General features: G+C 34.0%; 1 protein-coding gene across 1 annotated transcript; it reads right to left on the reverse strand.

Annotated features, from left to right (window-relative positions):
• Window positions 1-13,045: 13,045 nt before the first annotated feature.
• On the reverse strand, window positions 13,046-27,220 carry LOC107462921 (DNA-directed RNA polymerase I subunit 2; the record flags this gene model as incomplete). Its single annotated transcript, XM_021129647.2, is given in 27 exon segments — window positions 13,046-13,796; window positions 14,293-14,547; window positions 14,738-14,950; window positions 15,423-15,563; window positions 15,677-15,814; window positions 16,584-16,659; window positions 16,741-16,844; window positions 17,028-17,102; window positions 17,182-17,346; window positions 17,833-17,997; window positions 18,085-18,326; window positions 18,925-19,004; window positions 19,109-19,236; window positions 22,110-22,225; window positions 22,754-22,841; window positions 23,029-23,146; window positions 23,968-24,041; window positions 24,129-24,181; window positions 24,264-24,444; window positions 24,601-24,646; window positions 24,775-24,852; window positions 25,496-25,566; window positions 25,774-25,837; window positions 26,304-26,380; window positions 26,593-26,715; window positions 26,831-26,913; window positions 27,099-27,220. Coding segments are annotated over 27 exon segments (3,490 nt in total), but the record flags the coding sequence as incomplete, so codon positions are not given.

Here is a 27,220-nt window from a genome sequence, read left to right on the forward strand (position 1 = left end):
TTATATATAACATATAACCTCCCATCGTGTAATGACTTGAAATAAGTGAGCAACTACTAAATTAATTAGTTAATTTAGTAACTTGGAGTATTAATTTTTTATTTTATTAATATGTATGAAATTTGGAATGATTGAATTTTATATTTGCTTTGATATAATAAAATTTGATATTTCTACGGGTAGGGTAGGGTTTAGAACTTTAGGATGCGGGTAGGGTTATAGTTGAGAGATTCTCAACCCGCAGGTAGGATAGGGTAGAGTTTTAATGAAATTTTCAACCTGCGAGTAGAGTTAGGATATGGTCCAAACCCTATCCTATCCTACCCATTACTAGCCTTACGGGTTAGACTGAATTTTTACGTGTCAAATGCTAAAATGGTCAAAAAGTTCAATTGGACTGATTTTGAATTTAGTTTATCAATTTTTCGATCAAACCGGTCAATTTGATTTAAATTTGATAACTATAATTAAAATGACTATTGTCGTTCCATTTAACATGAAAGTCATTAGCATTTTAATTACCCTAAATTTTACTTTTAAACTATTGACTTTCCGTGTTAAGTTCACATAATCGCGGTCAACTTATCTACGAGAGATTGCATCTCTCTTTCCACGAGAAACTATATCTCTCTTTGCATCTTTTGTTACTTATTCATAGTCATTATCATTAACCCATCTAAAGTATTTGCATATATGAATTTCAACTTATTCGGTATCTTAGACAAGTATGAAACAATATGACTATGTCTTTTGTTGTCTCAAAATTTTTAATCAAAATCTTGAATACACAAAAATATATTTGACCCGTATTCTTTTTCCTCTTTTACATAGAAGAGTTGGAACCATAACTACCATGTGAATGAGACGGTAACCCACTATTAAAACTTTTATTTTTACTCCATCATGGTGCCAACACAAAAATTTGCTCTCTAAACAAGTGTGATGGTGCTCCAAAAGAAAGAATTGTTTGTAGCTGAAATTCGGATTAAGATTTATGTAATTGGAAAAAGACTCATTCAACATATTTTCATACATTTATTAGATCAGTTTTTAAGAGAACATGGTAGACTGTGTGTTGTGTTGATACTTAACTTTAGAGGTGTTAAATGAGCGAGTAAACGAATAAGTTCGAGCCGATTCATCACAAGCGGTGAGCCAAAATTAGAAAAATGACTTAGCTCGTATTTGAAACGAGTCAAAGAAATCTCAACCTGGCTCAACTCCTTTGAATTAGACGATTTGACTTGTTTGAGTCTTTTTTTTCTTTCATAAAAACATTACTTCATAATTGTAGAAATCTTTTTTACTTGATATCCGTACAAGTAAAAAATTTTATCATACCTTCATATATTTTTTATTACTAATTAACAAGAAAGAGATTTTATATAGTAAAAAAGACTTTATATACCCAAAAAAAAAAAGAAAAAACGAGTAATATGAATCAACTTCGCTCAATCCAAAATCGTTTAACTTGAGAGCTATATGAGTCAAGCTAAATTTACTCACTTTTAAACGAGTTATAATTTTACTAACTCGACTCACGAATCATAATTTATTTTAACAGTTCTATTTAATGTTTTAGTTTAGCAATTATTATTCACGTTAGTTATAGAAGTGATAACAAGACAAATGCAATTTATTAAAATATTTTTTATTGTCTGCGATGTCTTCCAATTTAACAAATTATTAAAGATTAATATCATTTATTAAATTTTTTTTTAGGATTAATTTAAAAAGGAATAATTTTTATTGTCCCATAGATTTTATTGTCCATTGCAAATTTAAGGATGACAACTTGGAGTTCATTACACTCCCAACAAGCGAAAGCTACTAATTTAATTTCTGGAAATATAATGCGTTTGTATTTACTATCATCATAAGAATTAACGGAGACCAATTTAAATTCTGATCATAGAGCATAAATGTTGTGTAAACAATTATTTTTTAAATAAATCCCAACCAAATTTTCAAAAAATAATTGATTTTCTGAAAAATAACAAAAAACACATAAATTTATAGAGCTAACACAAATAAAAAAATGATTAAAACACAAAAAATAAAAATAAAAAAATATAAAATTATAAATAACAGAATACAAAAAGAAAGACAGTGTTGACAGAGAGAAGAGGGAAAAAAAGTGAAGGAGAAAACAGAAGAAAAATTGTTAATTCACTTAGCACTAATGTAGAAAATATTGGTGAATATTTGTTGAATCCAACCTCTGATAAACATCATGTATCCTTCTTTATTTTTTCAAGTGTGGTAAATGATAATTGATCGGTGCAATTTGCAACGACATCTTAACAGGATTTAATACAATTGTTTATCACCTATTCATAAATCTATTATAATTGTTTTTCACATGCATGTCCACTATTTTAATAATCATTTAAAATAATATCTCAAGATAAGGTATCTTTATGATAGCGTTTGTTTTGATGTACTAGAACAGAGACGGAGAGACTGAGACATAGTATCATATTTGTTGGCTCAGAGACTGGTATTAAAATTTCTATTTCTGTCTCTAAAATTTCAGTATTTCAGTACCTCTAAAAAGTAGAGACACAAGGAACTGAAATTTTAAAGATAGAGACTAAAATTTTAATAACATTTTATACCTAAAATATCCTCATTTCAATTAATTAATTTCAATTTATTTCTTTTGTGCAAATTAAATTAGAATTTTATTCTTGTTTCAATTTCTATCTCTCACTTTGCACCAAACAAAATACTGAAATTTATTTCGGTCTCTATCTCTTAGTCTCTATCTCTCAGTCTCAATCATTCAATTTTTGTCTCTCTACCAAATGCTACCTATGTGTTCTGGTAAAAAATGGCATTTCGAGAATACGAATAAACAAAACAACTACGTTACTAGCTAACGACTAAGTCATTAAGACTAATAAAGTCATTGACTCACGAAACTGTCAATTCATGGCATTAAAGGAATACATTAATGGCGGTAAATGCTTAATAACGTTACACCGAAAAAAACAGAATTAAAAAAAAGGAGATCTCAGCAAGTAACAGATTGTTTACTCTAACACTTAAAGTACTACTGACTTAAGTATTGGAGTGTTTTGCAGGTTGCCCTCCTAGCCTAGTTCTAACATTGCCCAAGTTAGGATTTCGAATCTCATTAGCTCGTGACCTCCACAAAAAATACGAATATTTGGTGCCGTCTGTGGGGATCCTACGTTGTTGGTTCCATGGCTGACCACAAAATACAATCAGTAATTAACCCAGACACTCCTTTCAAGGAGTAACAAAATCAAGATGATGGACATGAGACCGATCTTACTGCCTCTGCTAATCAGGAACATCATCAAATTCTCCCAGGGTTCGAACGTCATGAAATTTAGGATCCTAGAGTATGCTATTTTGTTGGCTTAGGTGAGGACTATGCCCATGCCATGCAAGAAATGCGCCATTGAATGCAACAGTTAGAGCGACAACTCACAAAGCGATCGCAATCAATGCAATCTCGTTCCCGAAGTCGTACAACTAGAGGACGGGAACATAGGATTCATGCTCAACGTCAGGAGAATGATCCTCATCATTCTCGCTCACCTCAAAAAGATAGGAAAGACTTGCCCCAACGTGATGATGGGGATCGTGAACTCGAAAGGAAGGTAAGAACTGACTCCCATTCAGCCCAATCTAAAAGGAAACAGACTCCGCAAAGAAGTCGAGTGGTAAACGGCATAGAAATGCTTGGAAGTATGTGATTATGGGTCAAACTCCATTCGCTCCTCATATCCTCTAGGTTCGTTTACCTAAACATTTTAATAAATCAACTAATCTTAAGTATGAGGATAAGTCGGATCCTCAAGAGTACATTGATGCTTTCAAGGCAAGAATGAATCTCAAAGGAGTAGGTGATACGATCCGGTGTAAGGCTTTTCTCATAACACTATCAAGACGCTATGACTTGGTTCAACACTTTGCCTTCTGAATTCATATCCTCTTTTATTGACATCAAGTAGCAAATTTCACTACTAGAGAACTTAGGTCAAGCATCTGATTTTCTTGGTGTAGAACAAAGAGTAGGTGAGAGCATACGAGATGATTTAAATTGCATTAACAAGGTCTTAGCAAAGGTTAACACTCGAACTTCTGAAGTCGTGTGCTTGTACCTCATTGCTAGTTTGCTGGAAGGTGATTTCGACTAAAAGAAAAACTCAGCTTTGACATCTGATAAGGCCGGGAGTTCGGGAAAATTCCCAACTCCAAGGTCGTCACCATCACAAGGTGGAAAGTAGGGATGAAAATAGGCCAAGTGGCATGTCAAGAGTCTGCAGCTGGCCTGGCCTGTTATAAAATAGGTACAGACTTAGACTTTTGTAAAAGTCTTAATATGTTAATAGGTCAAGTCCATACTCACTAATTAGCCTTATTGGCTTGTCAGGCCTACTAGGGCCTGTTAAAACATAATTAAATATATAAATTATTTTTATTATTAAGACAATTATTAGATATTTTAAATCTATTATATTTTATTATAAATACTTTAAAATTTTAAAATTTCCTATAAATATTAAATAAGACATATTACATATAAATATTTTTACTACAAAATAATTTTTAAATAATATTTTTATTTTTGTAAAAAAAAATTTATCAGGCCTTTTAACAAGCTACAGACCATCCTAGAGTGAATATCAGGTCAGGCTTAGTAATTTGAAAAAAGCCTATAATAGATTGCAGGTAAGTCCAGGCCAATTAACTGCATGGCAAGACAGGCCTTTTAAGAGTAAAGTCTGGTCTGACCTGACCTATTTCTACACCTAGTGGAAAGGAAGATAATAAATTTGATCCTAAAGGATTCAATCACTTACAAAGTGATTCTAGAAAGAAAGACAATAAATGACCTGTGAGGATTTATACCAACAAAGTTCTGGAAAAAAGTCATGATCTCTGAAAGTTGTATTGTGTAAAACTCGAGAAATTGATAAATAATTAGTGAATAAATTAATTATTAATAAAAAAATTAGAAATGTCATTTTTATAATTTAATATGATAGAGCTAATTAAAACAAAAATTTTGACACTAATTTCAAAAAATTTAGTCCAAAATTGAGTTAAACGGGTTGAACCAATCGAACCAGACACAAAATGGGCTCAAGGCCCAACCCAAGCCAACAATTAATAAGAGTTTCAACTGCTCTCCCTTGTTTCATAATGAAACACGCTGGGAATTGTTGAAGGAGAGCAAAGAACACGCAAAACTTGTAGTGGTGATTCAAATCCATGTAACTTATGATCCGGAGCTCTGATTGTTGCACCGTTTGCGGCCACAGAATCGTAGCATCGAGTTCTACAAAGTTCAGTCATTAGTTAGGTATGGAATCTACTTTTCAGTTTCAGATTCTTTCCTTCATAATTTCGAAATTCAATGTGTATCCATGTTGAATCTTGCTTAAATAATTAGTGAATAAATTAATTATTAATAAAAAAATTATAAATGTGTTTTTATAATTTAATATGGTAGAGCTAATTATAACAAAAATTTTGATACTAATTTTAAAAAACTTGGTCTAAAATTGAGCCAAACGGACCAAACCAGTCAAATCGGACCAAAAATGGGCTCAAGGCCCAACCAAGCCCACAATTAATAAGAGTTTTAGCTGCTCTCCCTTGTTTCATAATGAAACACGCTGGAAATTGTTGAAGGAGAGCAAAGAACATGCAAAACTCTTAGTGGTGATTCAAATTCACGTAATTTTTGATCCGGAGCTACGATTGCTGCACCGTTTGCGGTCACGCGATCGCAGCGTCGAGCTCTATAAAGCTTAGTCATTAATTATGTATGGAATCCACTTTCTAGTTTCAGATTCTTCCCTTTCCAATTTCGAAATTCAATATGTATCCATGTTAAATCTTACTTAAATAATTAGTGAATAAATTAATTATTAATAAAAAAATTAGAAATATAATTTTTATAATTTAATATGATAGAACTAATTAAAACGAGAATTTTAATACTAATTTTAAAAAATTTGGTCCAAGATTGAGCCAAACGAACCGAGCCGATCGAATCGAGTCCAAGCCCATAATTAATAAGAGTTTCAGTTGCTCTCTCATGTTTCATAATGAAACACACTAGGAATTGTTGAAGGAGAGCAAAGAACATGCAAAACTCTTAGAGGTGATTCAAATCTATGTAACTTTTGATCCGAAACTCCGATCCCTGCACCATTTGCGGCCAAGCGACCGCAACGTCGAGCTCTACAAAGTTCAGTCATTAATTAGGTATGAAATCCACTTTCATGTCTCAGATTCTTTCCTTCCCAATTTCTAAATTCAATTTATATCCATGTTGAATCTTGCTTAAAAAATTAGTAAATAAATTAATTATTAATAAAGAAAATTAGAAATATAATTTTTATAATTTAATATGGTAGAGCTAATTAAAATAATAACTTTGACACTAATTTCAATAAATTTGGCTCAAAATTGAGCCAAACGGGCCGAACCGGTCAAATTAAGCTCAAAATGGATCCAAAGCCCAACCCAAACTCACAATTAATAAGAGTTTCAGCTGGTCTCCCTTTTTTCATAATGAAACACGCTGAGAATTGTTTAAGTAGGGCAAAGAACATGCAAAATTCTTGGTGGTGATTCAAATCCACGTAACTTTTGATCCGGAACTCTGATTGCTGCACTGTTTGCGGCTATGCGACCGCATCGTTAAGCTATACAAAATCCAGTCATTAATTAGGTATGGAATCCACTTTTCGGTTTTAGATTTTTTCCTTTCCAATTTTAAAATTCAACGTATATCCATGTTGAATCATGCTTAAATAATTAGTGAATAAATTAATTATCAATAAAAAAAATTTAGAAATATAGTTTTTATAATTTAATATGATAGAGCTAATTAAAACAAGAATTTTGATACTAATTTTAAAAAAATTTGGCCCAAAATTAAGTCAAAATAGACCTAACCCATCAAACCGGGCCCAAAATGGACCCAAGGCCCAACCCAAGCCAACAATTAATAAGAGTTTCAGATGCTCACCCCTGTTTCATAATGAAACACGCTGGGAATTGTTGAAGGAGAGCAAAGAACATGCAAAATTCTTGGTGGTGATTCAAATCTATGTAACTTTTAATCCAGAGTTCTGATCGCTGCACCGTTTACGACCATGCAATTGCAGCGTCAAACTCTACAAAGTCTAATCATTAGTTAGGTATGGAACTATTTTTCAGTTCTAGATTCTTTCCTTCCTAATTTTGAAATTCAATGTGTATCCATGTTGAATCTTGCTTAAGTTCGATGTTTTAGTTCAAATTAGCTTGTGGGTTTTGTTGGGTTTGACTCACTTGAGCTATGAGCAAGGTAAAAACCCTAACCCTCTTGTGAAATTGTGAGATTTTGAGTTTAAAGATTAATTATAGTGATATATGTTATTTAGATTGAATGTTGTTGGTAGAACATCAAATTGGAGGTCAAACTTGTGAAATTGAAGCTTTGGATCAATTTCTGGAAGCTAGGTTTCATTGATGAGGGGCGGTGGTTGATAGCTTGTGTTGCGGGGAACGCTTCAGGTGTTCTGAGTTTATCGAAAAATCGGTCAAGGTATGGTTTCTGTTTCTCATAGCTAAAATATAATGTGTCGTGAAAACTTAGGCTATAGTTAGTTGAATCTTGTGTTTGATATATATTATGTTAATTAATGTGTTATGTTTGATTGATGATCATTGGTCATGAGGGAATTTGATGATGGTGGAAAGATGATATTTGAAGTGTATGATGATGTAGGTATTGATGAGTATGTATATTGTTATATTGAACTTGAATTATTGGATATAATCATGATGATGTATATTAAAGATGTTGTGTTAAAATTGGGTTGTTGGATTGAAAACTTGATGGAGATGGTAAATTAGTGTAATTGAGGAATGATGTGGTGTAGTTGAGTTTGGTTTTGAGCCACTATGGTAAGATTTGGTAAGTTTTAAAAGTTGAGGTTTGGCAAAATTCTGCATAATCTGATTTTCTAGTAGCAGTTTTGGATGCTTTTTGGTAATGATCTAACCATCAAAATTAGATGAAATTAATTTTCCTTGAATCTTTGTGATGTGTAGATCCATTCTAAAAAATTTGGTTAAATTTTAACGGTTGGATTAGGAGATATAAACTTTTGAAATTTGTTACTTTAAAACTGATTTTCTGCTGCTGCATAATCAAACCAGCAACTTTCCAAGCTTATATCTCCCAATCCTGATCATAATTTTGAGTGGGACCAAAACGACATTGAGACTGGGTTTATTTTCTTGTTTGTGTAGAAATTTCAGACTTTCACAAATTGTTTTGAAGAAGTTGTGCTTGTTTTAAAAATAGAGCTCTTAGCTGTTTTGATAGCAAAACTGGTTTTTGAAAGCAAGCTTGTAATTAGTATAACTCTCTCCAGAAAAAATGATTTTTCTATGGGACTTTGAGTGATTTAAAGCTTTATAAGTCTAGTTTATTTATGAAAAATTTCAGATACATCAAGTGAAAATATGATTTTTGGTGGATTTTCTAAGAACAGAGTAGCTTGCTGTCTTGGTGTAGAGCTTTCAAGCTTGAAATCAGTTTTTGCTAGAGAAAATGGTTTTTTTTTTATTTTATTCAACTTAACTATTTCAAATGGGTTTGGATCTATAAGATACTTCCGTTTTGGGTCTGGAGATGGAGAATTAGACTTGTAATCTTCTGTGGACGGATTTTTGGAAAAAATAAAGTGTGCGAAAATGATGATGAAGTTATCAATGATGACAAAATTGATAATCAATGGTTGATAGTGAATGAATGAATGAATGAATGTAGTAAATGAATCATGGATGGAAAATGTTGGATGTGAGTATGCTTGTATTTTTTCTCTGGTTGTAAGGGTGACAGGGCACCAATACCCTCTAATAGTGACAGGGCACAGATACCCTCTAATGGTGATAGGACATAGATACCGTCTAGTGGTGACAGAGCACGATTCTCTCTAATGATATTAAGGCACAATAGAAAGATTGTACCTGGGTTAGCTACCGGACACGTCGGGTTGGCTTGATAATCGACAGATGAGACTCATAAGCCAATAGGACAGGCATGCATTGTATGCATATATATGTTTGTTTGGTGTGTTTTGTTTGGAATGCCTAGTTGATTGCATCACTACTTGTTACTTGTTTATCTGCTGTGTATGCTTTCCTTGTATGTTATAATTGTGTTTGTAACAACTGTTTTCAGTGGCGGTTGGGAGGTTCGAAGGAGTTGGATAGGAGAGTTTTAGATAGAACGAAAACACTTAGTTTGTTGCCTAATTCAATTTTATAGTTTAGTTATGTTATAAGGTTTCTTTTATATGTCGGAAGTTCTAGGATTGCCTTCTGCTTACCCAGGACATTATATGTTAGATATGTAGGCACTGTTACCATGTTGAGAATCCCCGATTCTCATCCCATACTATATTGTTATTTTTTAAATGCAGGTTGATTCTCATCCCATACTATATTGTTATTTTTTAAATGCAGGTTGAGAAGCACCACTCTGTATTCTGGAGAATCTGATGAAGCAAAGGACTCTTGGGACTCAGGGGCGTATTTTGTTTATATATGTATATAGATTCTCCACCTTGTATCTTATACTTGCTCCTCCTAGAGGTTGATTTGAAAAAACAGGTTTTGTAAACGGTATTGAGAGTCATGTTTGGGGATTCTCATGTATATATATGTATATATATTTATATGCTCTGTCCGGTTTTAACTTCGCGAGCCGGGTCAGAAGCCTTGCTATATATATCTTTGGAATTCTTCTCTCATACTTATCGTTTATGCGTATGTTGCGCTTTCGGTTTAACGCTTTTGTTCTACCCTTTCCTTCAAAAGCTCCTTGATATAAAATTTCTTTCAACTATTATTATTTATATATTTTGATTTTAGAGGTCGTAATAACTCGCCACCTTAGTTTTATGACTTAAGCATAAGACTCTGTGTGGTAGGATATTACATTTTGCCACTATTCGAGAGGATCAGGTAACTGCTATAAAGTGTAATAAAGCAAGTTTGACCTTAAGGGATAAAGCCAATGATTCCACTGAGTATTTTTGGTAGATTTGGACTCCTGAGTTTAAGAAAATTTGAGACCAGAATCCAATTGAAATTTGAAGAACCTAGTTTAAGATTGCTATTCGAAAGTTTTGATCATCGTATGGATCTTGACCTTATTAATGAAGTAAGGTCAACAATCCATTTAGTTGAACAAGCATTAAAGCATAGAGTTGCAAAGAGGTATAATACCAAAGTCATACTTATAAACAAGCTCATGTCGTCACCTCAGTATCTCAAGGAAAGTTAACCCCACTTGAAAAGGATCCCTTATGGTTAAAGAAAATCTAAGTAAAGGGGCATATAAGTTAAAAAACTTAAATGGTTTCGAAGTCCCAAAAAACATAGAATGCTATCTATCTCAAAAAGTGGTATCTACCTCAAAATGTATTATTCTTAAAAAGTTATCGAAATAAAGGCACTCTTTTCCTATTAACTTATGTTTGTAATGAGGCCTAAATTCTATGTTTATTTGTACCTGACTTCGTTGGATAATTCAATTTAATATATCGAAGATTGTCAATTGCTCCATACATTAATGTTTATTATTGCCTATTTAATGTGCATAAATGTTAATGCCAGCATAACAAATATTTAAAATACATTCAATATCATTATCGGTACAACGGTAGTAACTAATATGAGTAAAATATCGTTTTTGTCCCCAACGTTTGGGATAAGTCCCAAAGTTATCCCTAACGTTTCAATCGTCCTATTTATGTCCCTAACATTTTAAAACTGACTCAATGTTATCCTGCCGTTAGGGATCCGTTAACAGAATCGACGGCGGGACAAAATTGAGACGATTTTAAAACGTTAGGGACTTAAATATGACGAAAACGTTGGGAACAAAAATGATACATAGAAATAAATTTTAAATTTATCCTTCAATAATATCAATTTTTTACTATACATAGTATTCAATTATTTTTTAATCACATCTAAGTAAATTACACTTAATCATATTACTTTTATTTTAAAGAAATTAATTTTTTTATAATTTTACTCTTAAAAATTTTTACTTATCATGAAATAATGTTTGTAGAATGATTAGTATATAAACTTGCAGAAAAGAAAAAAATAATATATATATATATATAATAAAATATAAATTATACTTTTTGTCACTAATGTATCAAAATTGTCCCTAATGTTTTCGTCATATTTAAGTCCCTAACGTTTCAAAATCGTCTCAATTTTGTTCCGCCGTCAATTCTGTTAACGGATCCCTAACGGCATGACAACATTGAGTCAATTTTGAAATGTTAGGGACTTAAATAGGACGATTGAAACGTTAGAGATAACTTTGAGACTTACCCCAAACGTTGAGGACAAAAATGATACTTTACTCTAACTAATATTAATACCAAAAAAATGGTAGAAACTGCTGGTACAATGATAATTAAATGCATTTAATACTAATATTAGAAAAACGGTAGAAAGTAAAAGTGCATGTTGTAAACTTTAATGATAATAAAGTTTCAAGTGAACTTAGCCTAGTTATCTAAAGAAAAGTTCAAAACAGCTAAAAAGCTTCTCGAAAAAACAGGAAAAGAGCTTGTCTAAAAAACAAAAAAAAATGGAAAAAGAACTTCTCAAAAAAAAAAAAAACTTGTTTACAAAGGCAAATAAAAATATTAAGTGCATAAACTTAAATTACAAATAACTTAGAAAATTTTATGAAGATCTTTATAAGATCTTTTATCACTTTTCCATTAACAATCTTCTTGAAAGTATTGTCTTCGGAGACGTCTAAGTTAGGAGTTAAGAATTTCACTTGCTCACGCATGTTATGCTCAGATTCTCAACTTTTGTATCAAAAGAAGTCCCAAACTTTTTAACTTTTTTCCAAAGAGTGATATTATCCTCTTGAAGAGAGGCTAAAGATGCATTTAAGCATTGAATATGAGTGATGACATTATCAATGTCTTTGTCTTTTGCCACGAATTGAATGGAGATTTGAAATTTTCACCTCAGTATCCTTAACAAAGGTTGCTGAGCGAAGAAGCATCTTCTGAACTTGGGAAAAGATGTCTTTAAGGAATATTTTGGTTAATCTTGATTTGGTGATCTCAGTTATAAGACATGAGTCCACGAACTTAAGAGAATAAAAGTCTTTCTCCAAAATGCAACCAAAGGAGGTCGGGAGAACGACCCAGATAGTTCATTAAAAAATTTATTGAGATGGTTTATAAATGCAACCAAAGTAAAAATCTATTCGGGCTTAGTTAGTTAAACTCAGATATTTTTGACAAAGTCGTTAAGTCAACAAACTCGAGTTTAGACACTGTTCTGGATAAGAATGACATTTCGTGAATATGAATAAATGAGAAAACTACGGAATAAAAATGACATTTTGTGAATATAAATAAATCAGAAAACTATGTTACTAACTAATGGCTAAGTTATTAAGACTAATAAAATTATTAACTCACAAAATTGTCAGATCATAACATTAAAAATATACATTAAAGACAATAAATGGTTACTGTTACACCAAAAAAACAGAATAAAAGAAAAAAAAACTCTTCCCTCTACATCTCTAACACCCAAAGCACTATTGACTTAAACATCAGAATATTTTACAAGTTGTCCTCCTACCTAGTTTCAACATTGTCCAAGTTAAGATATCTGAATCTTATTAGCTCATGACCTCCACAAAAGGTACAACCACTATAACTTTCTTTTAACTGATTCCTAAATATATTAGGCAAAGATCATGCCCAAAAAATTAGGCGACTAAAAGAAATTAAACAATGGGGAAATGCCGAAATGGTTTGGAGTTTGAACATTTTAGAAATAAACTGCTTCACGTAAAGTTTGGTGGATTTAAATGAAGCCCTTAGAAATCTCTAATCAATAATAAAAATTAAAATGGAACTCAATACCGCGGCGGATTAGTCCTTGGCCTGCCGGGTTGGGGAATACCGTGGGAAACCAAAAAAAATAAAAATTAAAATACAAATAGCAGACTTCTTTCACTTCGAGTTTTCTTTATGTCACATTTTACAAAAGAAAATCAAAATTCAGCAACACTAAATAATTTAGCTAATATTTTACATTGACAACAATACATAGATGAATGTGAAAACGTCAAACCTTTCGTTACTATGTTACTATCTGGATCTGTTCGAAACCAACAGAAATTAAGATTGCAAGACTAGGAAAACTTTTACTCCCAGGGACGGGAGCAAGCATATGAGCTCCCATTAGATGTTTCATGATTATGCAAATAATAATCTTAACACGCTGTCATGCTAAGCATACTTCACCATATCCAATGAGAACGCGCCATATCAGGCTCCAGCTTGATTACTTAGCTTAAGAGTTAATTTTATGTTCATGGCTGCAAGCTCTGCTGCCAAGTATCTGAATACATACGGCATTGCAACTGCCTCCATGCCTTTACTTGTTTGGCATGCATCACACATGATCTTCTTAGGAGCTCTTCCAGGTGGAAGCCCCCCGATCGCCCGCACCGGCCGCTTTTGGGGTTGGATGAATACTGTTGTAAGCAAGCTTCCACAAAGGGAACATACATCAGCAATGTGATAATCAGAACAGGTGTGCAACCTATCGTGCAAAAGATATGCAGCCCCATGCGCAAGTAGAGAGTCACGTTCCATTTCTCCAAATCGAACTCCCCCACCACGTTTTCGTCCTTTGATTGGCTGTTTAGTGAGCTGGTCAGTTGTTCCAGTAGATCGAACCTGTAAAGGAAAATGCATTTGGTGTTGCAAATCGAATGACAACAAAAGCTTTTGTAAGGTAGTAGCCAGTAACCAGTGTCCAAGAAGAAAAGCACATTGAATTACGTGTTTTACACACAAGTTTGAGACCACTCAAGAACCCTTTTTTTTTAATGCATTGGGTCAGATTCTTTGGGTTGAAATTTTCCAAACCAAAACCCAACTCATACATCGTTGGTTATAATTTTTTCAATGCCAACCAACACATATTTTGGGGATTGAGTTGGGTTGAAATGTTTTCTTTGACCAAAATAGGAAACAAAGTGAAATTTAGATAATGACTTTTCACATTTAAGTTCAATTAGACACACCACTTCAAAAGCTTTAAAACCAAAAATTGCAGGAATAAAAGGAGTAATTTGAAATGTTAATTTCTTTTCAAGTGAATCTTGCCAAGCTAGGAGAGAATATAGAAAACAATATGAAGCAGCATTGACAAAACAGAGGATTTGCTCACCTGATATTTGTCCGAAACCATATGACGTAACCGCTGGTAATAAACAGGCCCAATAAAGATCTCACACGTTAATTCTGTTCCATAAACCCCACTATACAGAACCTCCAAACCATGATAATTGAATCCTTTTTTTCTTAGCATAAGACCAAGGTCATCGACAAGTGAACCTGATTTTGATTCAGACTCCCCATCATTTTTATTCACTGAACCACGAAATGGAGTTGCATCTACAAATTCTCCATGTAAGCTGCCTCCCTGAAAGAATTAGTTACACATTATAATTGATCTTTAAGGAAGCAGATGTGTAGAGCATCCAGAAGGTGACCAATATGCAAAAATGCTTGCAGAGCAGTCATTACATGATTCCCATCAAACATTCCATACAGAAAGTGTGTGATAATTTATACAATATCTTCGTGCTTATATCTTCATTTAAATGTTGTACCTTAGCAGCAACAGACTCCAAAAGCATTGCAATTGTCATTCTAGAAGGAAATGCATGCGGATTGATTATGAGATCTGGGCGCATCCCCGTAGTTCCACAAAATGGCATATCAATGTCTGGCCACAACTGAGAGCAAACACCTTTTTGCCCATGCCTACTACTAAATTTATCACCAATGATAGGATTCCGAGGCTGTCGGAACCGTATGTTGACCTGCTCCAGAAATTGAAAGCACAAGAAAAAGTTAACAGATTGAATTGAATAATAAAAATTGTAATAAATTTTTCCTTCTACAGCTTGTGCTGTATATATCTTGTAATACTACTTGAAATACACTACCAGGATTGGTTAGTGTAACTGCTACTATAAAACTTCTTAAGGAAAATAACATTCATTTATTTGTAAATTAGAGAACCTCTTCTGACAAATGAACTCTTCAAAGCGGTTCATGGATATTGACTGCTAAAAATATATATAATTTTAATGAATGATGTGGGAAACAATGTTCAAACTTCAGCACAATGGGTGAATGGCATTGATACTACTGTTCATGGATTAAGCAACCCAATAGCATAGGTTATAGGGACCAATAAATATCTATTTAAATTTATTATATCATAAATGTTTCAAATTTAAACCTACTATCCGATTACACTAGGAAATATATGCAAAAGCATTGACTTGCCTTCTGAAGATCCTTCTTGTTTTTGACATCAACAGCAACATAATCAACATAAACAGGTTCCGTACCCTTCTTTCTTAAGGTTTGCACAGAACTCCTTTCTGTATTATAAATGCTACAGTAGGGTTCATCCGGTCGTATGAACTGGAAATCACAAATTAAGAGTAACAAAGTCGCAGTCAGGAGAAGAATGAGAGAAGGGTGTGCGTGCACACACACACACGCACACACACACACACAGAGAGATGAAAGCAAACCTGGCCAACATGTGGAAGGCCATCTGCATCAAGCATACAACCAAATTTGTTTATGTTGCTTCTTCTGAACATTCTTGGGGTTTGACTTGACTTGCCTGACTTTCTACCACCCATTTGAGTCAGGTCAATAGTTTCAGTCTGCCATAATATTCAATAAAGCAAATTAACAATCATAATAACATGAAACATTGCCTAAGAGTCAAAACTTGCAACTGAAAAATTTAATATAGGTGGATTACAATATAAAAGAAAATGGAATTAGAGATGCATATAAAAACAGTGTTATGGCAAATTTACAATCAGAATTTGTGGCAAGAAACATTATCTACAGTCAAAGCAAACAACTGAAATATCAATACTTGGACTACACCACCATAATAGGACATGGAGGTACAGAAGCAAACACAGATCAGTGTATGCAGTAGATTACCGATGTCATCTAGTCACAAGAAATGTGCTAGTTTGAAGGCTCCAGAAAGAGCATAATAGCAAGGTACTCTATAAGTGAGTATTTGGCCTTTTAGGCCAGACCATGAGAGACTATACTGTTGGAAATGCAGAATATATCTACAAATAGACCAATGGTCAAGGATTCATGAGTTGCCGCTGGGTGTTTAGGGTTAGTGTGTGTGACGGTGAGGAGCAGGAGCCAGGGACTGGAGTGGGGAACAAAACCATAAAAAATACGATCACACTTCAGCTATATATAGAGAGAGAGAGAGAGAGAGAGAGAGAGAGAGAGAGAGAGCAGCAGCAGCAATGAAGTTTCAAACAGAAGAAACTTGATTGAGTATAAACTGCTAAAACTTCAAAAACCCAATCATAATGTCATGCGAATAGTGATGTGAGAAATAAACAGTAACACATCAAAATCAAGAAAACGTAACTAGTTTGTCATATATCAAACCTGATATATTTGTCCGTGAAACATCCCACGTTCCACTGATGACTTGTTTAAAATCATGGCATCCTCCATATCATATCTGTGAGCCGTTTATAGATTAACAAATATGTTTATAAATATAAAAGGTTAAATTACAGTTGCTTTGCTCTAAAGCAGTTACCCTGTATATGCCAGAACTGCAACTATTGCATTTGTTCCTGTTGGGAATTCGTCAATGCAATACTTGGTATATGCACCTGTGCGCACAATGGGACTCTGGGGAGTCTGAAAATAACCACAAAATATTCAACTTATAAGAGGAAAGCAAAATATTATAAAATAATGATATGTGAGATGCAAGGGAAGTAATTAACTACAAAACCAAACATTAGGGAGGCTCCACATTTTTATCTGGAACAGTGGGTATCTGCAATCTATAAACATAAAACATAGCAAATTTGAGCAAACCTGAAGGTGATACAATTTTTGATCTGCACGATGTTGAATGGCTTGTGAAGAGAATGCCATTGTTTGCTTTGCCATCTACAATGAAAGCAACAACAATCTGAAAACATCTGTTGATCAAGCAGTCTTACAGTCTTAAACACACCAAGACAAATACCTGACACTGGTACATATTTCTTGGGCTCTGATTATGATCTGACCAAGGAGTAAGATTAGCCACTACGCTAAGCATTCCTGTCGGATGAATTTCCTCATGAGTTGCAGGGAATGAACTTTTCCTTCCTCCATCTCCTCCATCAGGACATCTTATCTCCATAAAAACCTGACAAGGAATATAAAAAGGTGCAACTCAGATTGGATAGATCCTGTGTGAAAATAGCCATCTCAATAAAGATAGCTTTAGTTCTTCAGTTCCAAAAAAGAATTCAAACGTTAAACAACTCTCAGCTGGTGAGTTCGGCTACATGGATTAATCATTGCCAAAGTACTGTTATAAAATATAAACCACACTGAAATTTTAAAAACTCTTCTAGTAATTTGCCCCAAGGTCTCCCTTTGCTTCTAGCTACAAAACTACCCTCCATCTAATCCACTCTCCTAAGTGGATCCTTGGCAAAACTTCTCCGAGCATGTCCTTCATACCACCTAAGATGAGATTTTATCATCTTCTCATTAATTGGTGCTATGTGAAATATTTCTCTACTGCAATCGTTCCTAATCTTATTTAGTCTAGTGTGTCAATTCATCCATTTAAGCAACCTTCTTATTCCAAATAATGTTAAACAGAGAAAAAAAAAAATACTTTTACCTGTTCAAATGGCCCAATAAGTTCGATGTTTTCACTTCCATCTGAAGGAAATGATATATTTCTCACTGGCCGAACAAACCTTGAGGGGGATGTGAACAGGTATAGACCAGGATATGCTCCACCCATGCTCAATGGAACATAACCCACTTCCAGATGATCAGGAATCTGCAACACATAATATTTAAGTCAATATGAAAAAGATATATCATACAGTAAACAAACACAATATGATTTTTTAAAAAAAAAAAATACCACTGGAGCAGATGAAACTTTTAATCGTCTTATGTGAGCCACAACTTTCTCAACTTCACTGGAAGGTATACCACCAACAATACAACCATCTAAAAGAACAGTTAGTAATTCAGGTGGGCCAGGAAGAACTAGCTTTGGTAAAGATGGTATCATTCCAACCTCAGTTAAAACATCGAGGATATCTTTTTTTATACTAAAATAGTCTTTAATCGTTCCTTGAGATTTGATGAATGAAGTAATCCCTGACAAAAGAGACGAGAAAAATTACTGAACTTAAATTGTCTCTAAAGATAAGTGATGAGACACTTTATTTAACCAATAAATATTACCACATAATTTAATTGTCTGTTTCTGTAGTAATACTTTTCCATTCAGAGAGTCAAACCATAGACCTTCCTTAAAGGGAACAAGTGGTTGACCACTTGTACAAACCAAGCATTGGTAGAGTTCTTATGATATTTTATATGGTGAATTTTGCCATACATTTTTATATATTAGCCTTCTGGAACACCTTAAGTGTTGAAGGTAAAATCCTAAAGTACCATCTCACTTGAACAGTTGAATAACAGCTATTAATTAATCCAGAGAAATATAACACAACACTTATTGTGAACACCCTTACAGAAACAGAGGGTGATGCAATATGAAAATTGTTAACAGAAACCAATGGAATATAGTGCAGCATACTAGAGTTTTATGATGTAGGGTTACACTACAGCAAATGGAAATAATAAACGACTGTATCTTAGGTGACAAAATTTGATGCAAAATATGGTACAAATATGGATAGGTACACTAACATAATACATCACTATCAGGATAAGGTAACAAATAACTTACTGCAAGTGGATGTCATGTGGTTTAACAATCCACAGGGCTCTCCATCAGGAGTGTGCACAGGGCAAAGAAAACCCCAAGATCTATTGCAAGAAAAACATCTCATAAATAATAGATACAATCAGGTGCATATTATAACAAGAATATGTAATACGCTGAATTACTAATTAAGTAAAAATGTACTTACTCAGGCAAAAGCTTCCTGACAGTTGTAGTACGTAGCCCAGCAAATGAGGCCCCTCGATGAACAGCACGAAAATGTGAAAGAAAACGTAAGAAGTTCAACCTTTCAGCCTGAACTGTATAGCCTGCCCTCTGATCAAGCAAATATAACCAAATGAATTTTAAAGGGCATCATGCTAACATAAAGAAAGATATATAAAGCAATCAACCAGTTATATTGTCATAATTGAATTTTGATTGGGAACAATAATTTTATTAAGATGAAGAGAATATTGATAGAGAACAAACCAAGAAACACATTATTAATGACACATAACTTTTCAATCCCTTACCATATCCAAGACAGGTATTCCTCTAGAATGATAAGGATTTTTTTTAATGGAAAAAGAAATTGTATTACAAAAGTGGATGAGACTTACACAAATACAAAAGGATGTAATTAACACCTAGAGGGATTTGCCATAGAACAATGCAAGATGCTCCCTTTGCATATCAGTTAGTGAAACACCCTTAAACAGACTATGGCAGTTCTTGCAAAATTCTCTAAGCGATCGCCAATATATTTGACAACTATGGTTGCAAGGCACACCCACCCAACATTCACCAACATACCAGATAAAGTATTCATAAAATGTTAGCCACAAAACAATACAAAAATAGATGTGGTATCAATTCTGATTCTGAACTTGTCCAACATATAACTAACTTTGACAGAGATAACCTTGTGTATCATAAACTTGCAACATGTAAGAAATTAATTCAGTTAAGCAGAATTGTTCAAACAAAGAAGTCAACCCTAGGGTGTGTTTGGGTGGTGGGTAAAATGGGTGAGCTCATGTATGAAATTTTCCACCCATTTTCACCTAATCACCTCTCAACCAAGCATACTCACAAAAAGAACTTTTGATTTCCAAATAGGTGTATCAAGGTGGAAAAAGGCTGTACCAAAGGAATGAATAAGATTTGCAATAAGGAAACATAACATTTCTGATGGAAGATTTCATCCCAAGCTTGTAGCATAGGTATGCTTCAAGGTATGATGACATCCACATAATGTGTATTTCATCCAATCACCTATATTTCTCTGCAAATGCTAATGATACATTAAACTTATGGGCAGCTATTGTTCTCACTAGTGATCCTGCCCTGTCATACACATGTATCATCCAAAAAAACAGTGGGGTTTATCTGCCAGAGACATAATCTTTTCAAGGTGTTCACTGCCAACCATTGGTAAATAGGACCCTTTACAGACCATTTTCTACTGCTAAGAAAATAGGGTTTCATCTCACAAGTCCAAAAATGGGCCTAGGGTTTGCAACTCCAATTTCACCATTTTCCACACCAATCTTCCCAACTGTCAGGGCATGATCCACCCAGAAAAAGAATCAAGCCCATTTGAACAGAGTTTCCCTAACATGTTGACAGCAATCTCATATCAGTACTAGGAAAATGTTCTGCAGCAGCAGTCTCAGCTAGCTCCTCAATGGCAATTGTACAGCGGTAGTACTGGTTTATGCTTGCCAACCACCCACCAGCCACTGCATGTATAGCAAAACCTAGGTCCAACCACTTTAACAGTGAAAGCATGGTTGGCCTTCTTGAAACCCTGCACAGCACATCATCTTATTATCCCATCATGATCTCTTCTTTCTTCTCTATGCATTCCAGCCTCAGTTTACTGCCTTAAAGAAAAAATTACTATCCACCTCTGAATTCAGTTGTATCATTCAATTTCCCTTGGGCTTCATTCCCTGGGCATGTTTTCTTCCATCTCCCACATTGTTTCTAGAAAAATAACAGTTATTATATCCCAGAACATTCTTCAACATTAATGTTTCCCTCTTTTAGAATCGCTTTATATCTCACCAATTGAAGAAGCCACATCCTTTAACTAGAATAGAGCTTCAGGGGGATGAAATGACTTCATGTCTTACCTGTTCACTTGAACAACTCATGAAAACACCCTCCAAATATATCTTCTAAATCACTAGTAGTAGCCCTATATAAGTCTCAACCATATATTCTTAGCAAATCCTTCTTGCACCCAGCATAGCAATATCTCATGGATTTTGGACTATCAAATTTTGAGACCTAAAGCATAACTCCTAAGCTTGGACCACTTAGGATTCTGAATGTAAGACACCTGCCATTCAAGCCAAGTATTGTTGAACCTCCAAGGTCTCTGGCAGCAACAAGTCACTCTCCATGTTGTACGCTCTTGCTGAAATGCCATTCCACCCTATTCAGCTCACCCACCTGTAAGCATCAGCACCCACTCAAAAACAAAGGCATCTCAACCCTTCTCCATTGCTCATTATTTTCCTTCCATGTTCAACACTCTGAATTTTCCTTTACAGAACCCAATTTTGAATTAGATAGACTCTTGAATGAAACTCAAGACTGTGTCCCACTTATCGTATAATTCTTGGACATTGTCCTTCACTAATATCCCAAACCTCCAAGATTTGGCAATGATCAACCTTGGCTAACCCTTGTCTGCTAAGTGACTCGAATATAGTAGGCGACTTTACATGGACTCCGACTTTGCTTCTATTCTCATTCCAACATATATTCCTCCCCAGCTCAAGTTGCTTTAACACCAGCTGATAGACTGATTCAAAGAATAACAAAATCCCAAGTATGTTTGACTTCACAACAAGAATATAATTGTACAAACATGTTCGAGAAATCCATTCCTCTCCTAGTTGCTGACTTCCTAATTTCTAAACTGATGATTTCTGCACCTCTAACACCGTCATTATCGTTGGCTACTAAGAGCTACTCTAATACTTATCTATCAAGACCTGTTAATTATAGGCCCAGTTCCTATTAGTATCTGATACTTTAAAGAGTAGAAATATCGAACACTAAGCCTTCACATGGAGGATACAATCCAATTATATTGACATGTGAAGAAATACAAAGAATAATTTAGGTACATCTCTTACAGTTTGCAAACACAAGCACCGGCATAATTTAACTGAGAACTGGCAAGTGCATACCTGCTGCAGATCTAGACCCGTCTGTGTGTTTAATCTTCCAGTTTTCAACATATTTTCAATGGTTGTACCTATATGCCTTGGTGGATTTTTCTCAAAAAGATTTTTTACTTGCCTAACTGCAAAACAAAGAGGCAAACAATGTAAAGAAAAGATCATGACAAATATCATCAATTTAGACATCACGTAGAAGCTTAAAGACTACAGGGTGCATTGAATAATAAGGGGAGGCCAGTAAATCATTTATTAATATTGTAAGTTAGTATAATCTAGAGATATTCAGTTAGTTAGAATAGCTGATCCAGCAAGGAAAGGACAGCTGTAGTTAGCTACAGTTGTCATAACTAACTTATGCATGAAAAGGCAATTATGCCCTTCGTATTAGCTTGCACCACAAGCTATCTTCTCTCTGTATATAAGCACCAATTGGTGCTAAGCTCAATAATAATATTGGAGTACATGATTCAGTTCAATCTCTCTTCTCTCTAAATTCTTTGAACTATCTCTTCTCTATTATTTATGAGGTCTCATGAATATTCCACAAAAAGTCGAGTACAAAGATATTAGCAGATGCCAACAGAAGGGGGAGGAGCAGAGAATTAATCATCGAAAATAACATTGCAAGAGGAAACAAAGATAATACATACTGTTGCCGATATCAAAGTTTTTGCTTTTTTCCTTGATCTCATCTTGAACAAGCTTTTTTCCTCTTTGCAGCCAATCTTCCAGTTTTTCCTAATATCAAAAATAATAATAAAAACCGGTGAGGAAAAAAGCTTAAACATCAACCTCTTATTTTTGTTTGTTTGTGTAAAAGTGATAAGACAGCAGAAAAAGACTTTTAGAAAGGATCCTTGTAATAATAAAACAAGACAAATATGGGGATTAATATATTACAGAAAAGGGGTTCAAAGCTTTCCACCTTAAGATAAAGTGTAATCAGATGGCCAGGGAGTAAAACCTCCTGATTTTGCAAGGAATCAGGGTTGTCAGGTACTGATGTCTGATCTATAAGTGAGAAAAGTTTCTGCAACATGAAGCTAAATGGAGAAGGAAAATAGAAGCTAAAATGAGAAAATAATAAATAGATCTCTAAAAATAGATAGTTAAAAAAGTAGAATAGAGGAACCAGAAAAGAAACCATATATAATCTCAATATATAAGACTTTGAAAAGAATACTACTGCTTGTGTCTCAAAAACAAAAACAAAAACAAAACAAAACAAAAAAATGTTTTTTTCAACTTTTTTGTAAAAGGTTGTGGGAATAAGTTTTAGACAAATCAATTTTCAACTTTTCAAATTAAATTGTGAAATAACTCTCCGAAACACGCACACAAGACTCACAACAGATATCTTATATAGAAGGCCAGTCTGGTGATGCACACAAGCATCCCACATTACACTTGGTCTCGGGGACGGCCCACTGCACCGCCGTACAGATCCAAAGGGTACATAGGTAGCCTAATCTGCATCAGTGGCTAATTCCACTGCTTGAAATCATGACCTTGGGTTACATTTGAATACTGTCTCTAAGACAGAAATAAAAAGATAAAAGATGCATAAACTCGTTTGGTTGTAGAGCCAGAGACAGACAATTTTCCTGTCTCAAGATAAAAACATTAATGTATTTTTCTGTATTTCATAGAAGTGAGGACAGAATATATACGTCTTTGTCTCTGTCTCTATCAATTGTCTCTATATTTCTATCTCAGACAATATCCAAAAGCGGGATAAAGGTTACAAGGAGACAACTAAATTATTACTCTAAGGCTGCCCTTCACAGCAAATATGTTATATTCATAAGAAAAAAGAAGTGCTCACTATGCAAAATAACCAAATAGAAGGAGAAAAGGAGCTAACATTAGCAGATTGAATTTGTCAAAATTATTCTCCAGATGAACAAATATGTAGTCCATTAAAACAGCATCAGCCACCTGGCATTGAAGGAAATTCATGAAATCAACAAACACAAATATAAGGTAAAAAGAACCTCTTCTTCAAAAAAAATAAATAATACATACAACAGGATAGCTGTCATTTTCAAGTCCAGTCATAATAGGCCGGAAATTCTCTCCTGAATTTAAAACTCAGAAAATTAGTATAGAAGTATGCAAATTCAGAAACAATAGGGTCTTCAAGAGAACCGCATTATGTACCAATATACTCTAGACATTGAAGGCGAGTGAAAAGAGACAAATCTCGAACTTCATCTAAAATTATTTTTGCCCTTTCACCGACAAGGTGAGTCCCAACAGTACCCTTTCCCTTTCCGTACTTCTCATTATAGCAGCTTGTCAAATTTAAATAAATTTCACGGTCTGTGGTGTCAATGAGGGCCTGTTACAAAAAGATCAGTTCTGTTGTAAACATATATGTATTAGCAAACCAAATATAGAACAAGGAAAATGGGATAACAGAAACTGTAGAATTCCATCTCATTGAAAAATTTCAAGCCAAAATTTACAGTAATTTAACAGAATCAGAACGTGTTACCTTTAAAACAATGCCCACAGGAAGCAAGTATTCCCTTCCTTTCATCCTGCAAAATGATAGTGTCTTTAAAATTTTAAATTCAAAATCATCAAAACTTTCTTAAGATGCAAGTCAAAGAATGTGAACGAAACAAAGAATTTTTTAAAAAGGAAGTAGCAACCAAAGACTTCTTACCAGAATCCTATTCTTGCACTCCCGTTACGAAGATAATACAATTTTACTGTTACTGATGATTGATCTGCTCTTACACACCTGAATAATTTATTAAAAAAGAAGTTATAAACGATTCAGATATTGGGAGTTAAACATTAAAAAAGTTTATTTTCGGAGTTTTTGGACACAAAAAATAAAACAGTAAAGAAATCAAAAAGACAAACTTCCATTTTATCTTCAGTTGAAACATCATAAAGAAAGCAAAGAAACATGCAAATACTTTCCCTAAACCCTTTACTATTCCTGCTCTCCCATTTTAATCCCTTTGGTCATAAAAGTCAAAATTGTAAGAGGATAAAAATCTATAGGTGAAGCATTGCACACCTAGTAAAACATTTAAATACACAACTAAGGCTTGACCCACTAGGTGGGATTTGGTACATGATCAAACGATATTAAATTGTTATAGTGCTAACGGACTAAATGAATACAATATAGAAAAGTTCAAGGAAAGGTCAAACAAACAAAATCATTAGTTGCAATGCCATGGCATTATCATATATAATACTAATACGAAATGCACGGTAGACTATACGGAAAAGTACATTAACATTAACGGCAACAATCTTTGAAATGAAAATATGTATGTACCTGTTCTTCATAAAAGGAGATATATGTAAACAACAGGATACAATGTAATTTTGTTCTTTAAAGTAGAAATAAATGCGAAGATATAACAAACCTTATTACAACAGCTTTATCGGTATATCCCTCTCGCCGGTCGCTAAATGAATTCCGCACCATACTCATTGGCTACAACATTTAAGAAACAAGTAATGAAATCAATAAATCTATGATATGGGATCGAGAAATCCATGAATAGCCTTCAAAGCTGCTTGGTCCCAATAGTCCCATTAAATGTTCCTGGACTAGCATAACACATTTTAACTCATACAGAAACAAGATAGCTCAGGCTCACTTGCAATAAAGGAAGTGCATAAGACAAAAAAGATTGCTTACATAGTTGCGTTTTGGCATAATTAATAGACGAATAACTCTCTCAAGGCCATTCAAAATGAAGTAACTGAAAAGATAAGGTGTTTGATCAAGGAATCATCAGTCATATTGTCAGGTGGATAAACAAGCAACCTAGGAATGCTTATAAGACAACAAATAAGAATATGACGGCTTATATCAGCTTTCCAAATAGAGCTGCTATGGTGATTCAGCACCAACTCACTGACTTTAGTCTATATTAAATTTATAATAACAACATTTCATCCATTATTATTAATTAGCAGATTTTCTTGAAGGTTTAAATATCATAAGCTTTTATATAAGCATTAACCAAAACGAAGTACTTCAAAAATAAACACCAAGGAGAAAGAGAGAAAATAAATAATAAATCTAGACCATCAACATAAGAACTCAAACAACTCATCCAAATGAGAATATAGTATACCCCTAAGTTAGGAGCATATATTATCCCTGTAATTGAAAACATTGTACAAACCAATGTTAAGCTGCACAGAAAAGGTTAGACTACTTACCCACCCATTTCTGAAGCCTCTTCCTTGCAGGACACCAGCTTTTTTTCATTAGCATCTCTCAATCTGCATTTCTTTGACTGCACAGAATCCATCATATTCATAATATTACTAGTTATGCAACAGCAAATTTCCTGCAACTTCCACTATAGTTCCTTGCACAGCAACACTCTAAAAACCAAACTTATATGCACATGTACAACTTTTTTTCAAGAACGTGTTCGTGCTTATGTGTTAGTGCAGTTCTCAAAACTCAAGAACCCAATCTTAAAGCAAACAATAACCAATCTACCTTTAGCATTATGGGAAGCTCTCCAAAACTAACATGTTCTCTTACAACATTTGGGCTATCATTATATTGAAAGCATACATCCAACATGAACTTCCCTGTATAAGAAATTCCAGCTTGTCTACACTGTTCAAAAGAAAGAAAAATTGCACATACTGAGTCATTCACTGAACATAAAGGACAACAACTTAAAAAAACAATCTGCATAGCAAAAGAAAGAATAAAAGTTCGAAAAACTTGCTTCAAATGGATACAAAGGAGCCCACATTGTCCTTGAAATTCGCTCCTTCGCTGGCTCATTCACCGACGCATTATCCAACGAGAGTACGAAACGTTAAAGAATAGAATAATAAAAAAAAAAAACATTCTTTTTAGCAGAAAGTGAAAATTGCAATGGTTAGTGCTGAAAACCGACAACTGAAAAATAGAAATTGCATGAGTTTAGAGCTAAAATATTAGGTGAAACAGGAACGAACAGAAAAACTTAAATATATAATAGAAAAGGATATCTCTAAGCTTTGTGGAAGTGAAAGAGTCGAAAATTTCAACGGGCTTGATGTGTCTGAGCATGGTATCCAAGCCGGTGTCAATCATGTGATCGAAGGACTCTATGTGAGGCTTGAAGAGCTCT

Source organism: Arachis duranensis, chromosome 8 (genome assembly GCF_000817695.3).
Source record: "Arachis duranensis cultivar V14167 chromosome 8, aradu.V14167.gnm2.J7QH, whole genome shotgun sequence".
Classification (NCBI taxonomy): domain Eukaryota; kingdom Viridiplantae; phylum Streptophyta; class Magnoliopsida; order Fabales; family Fabaceae; genus Arachis; species Arachis duranensis.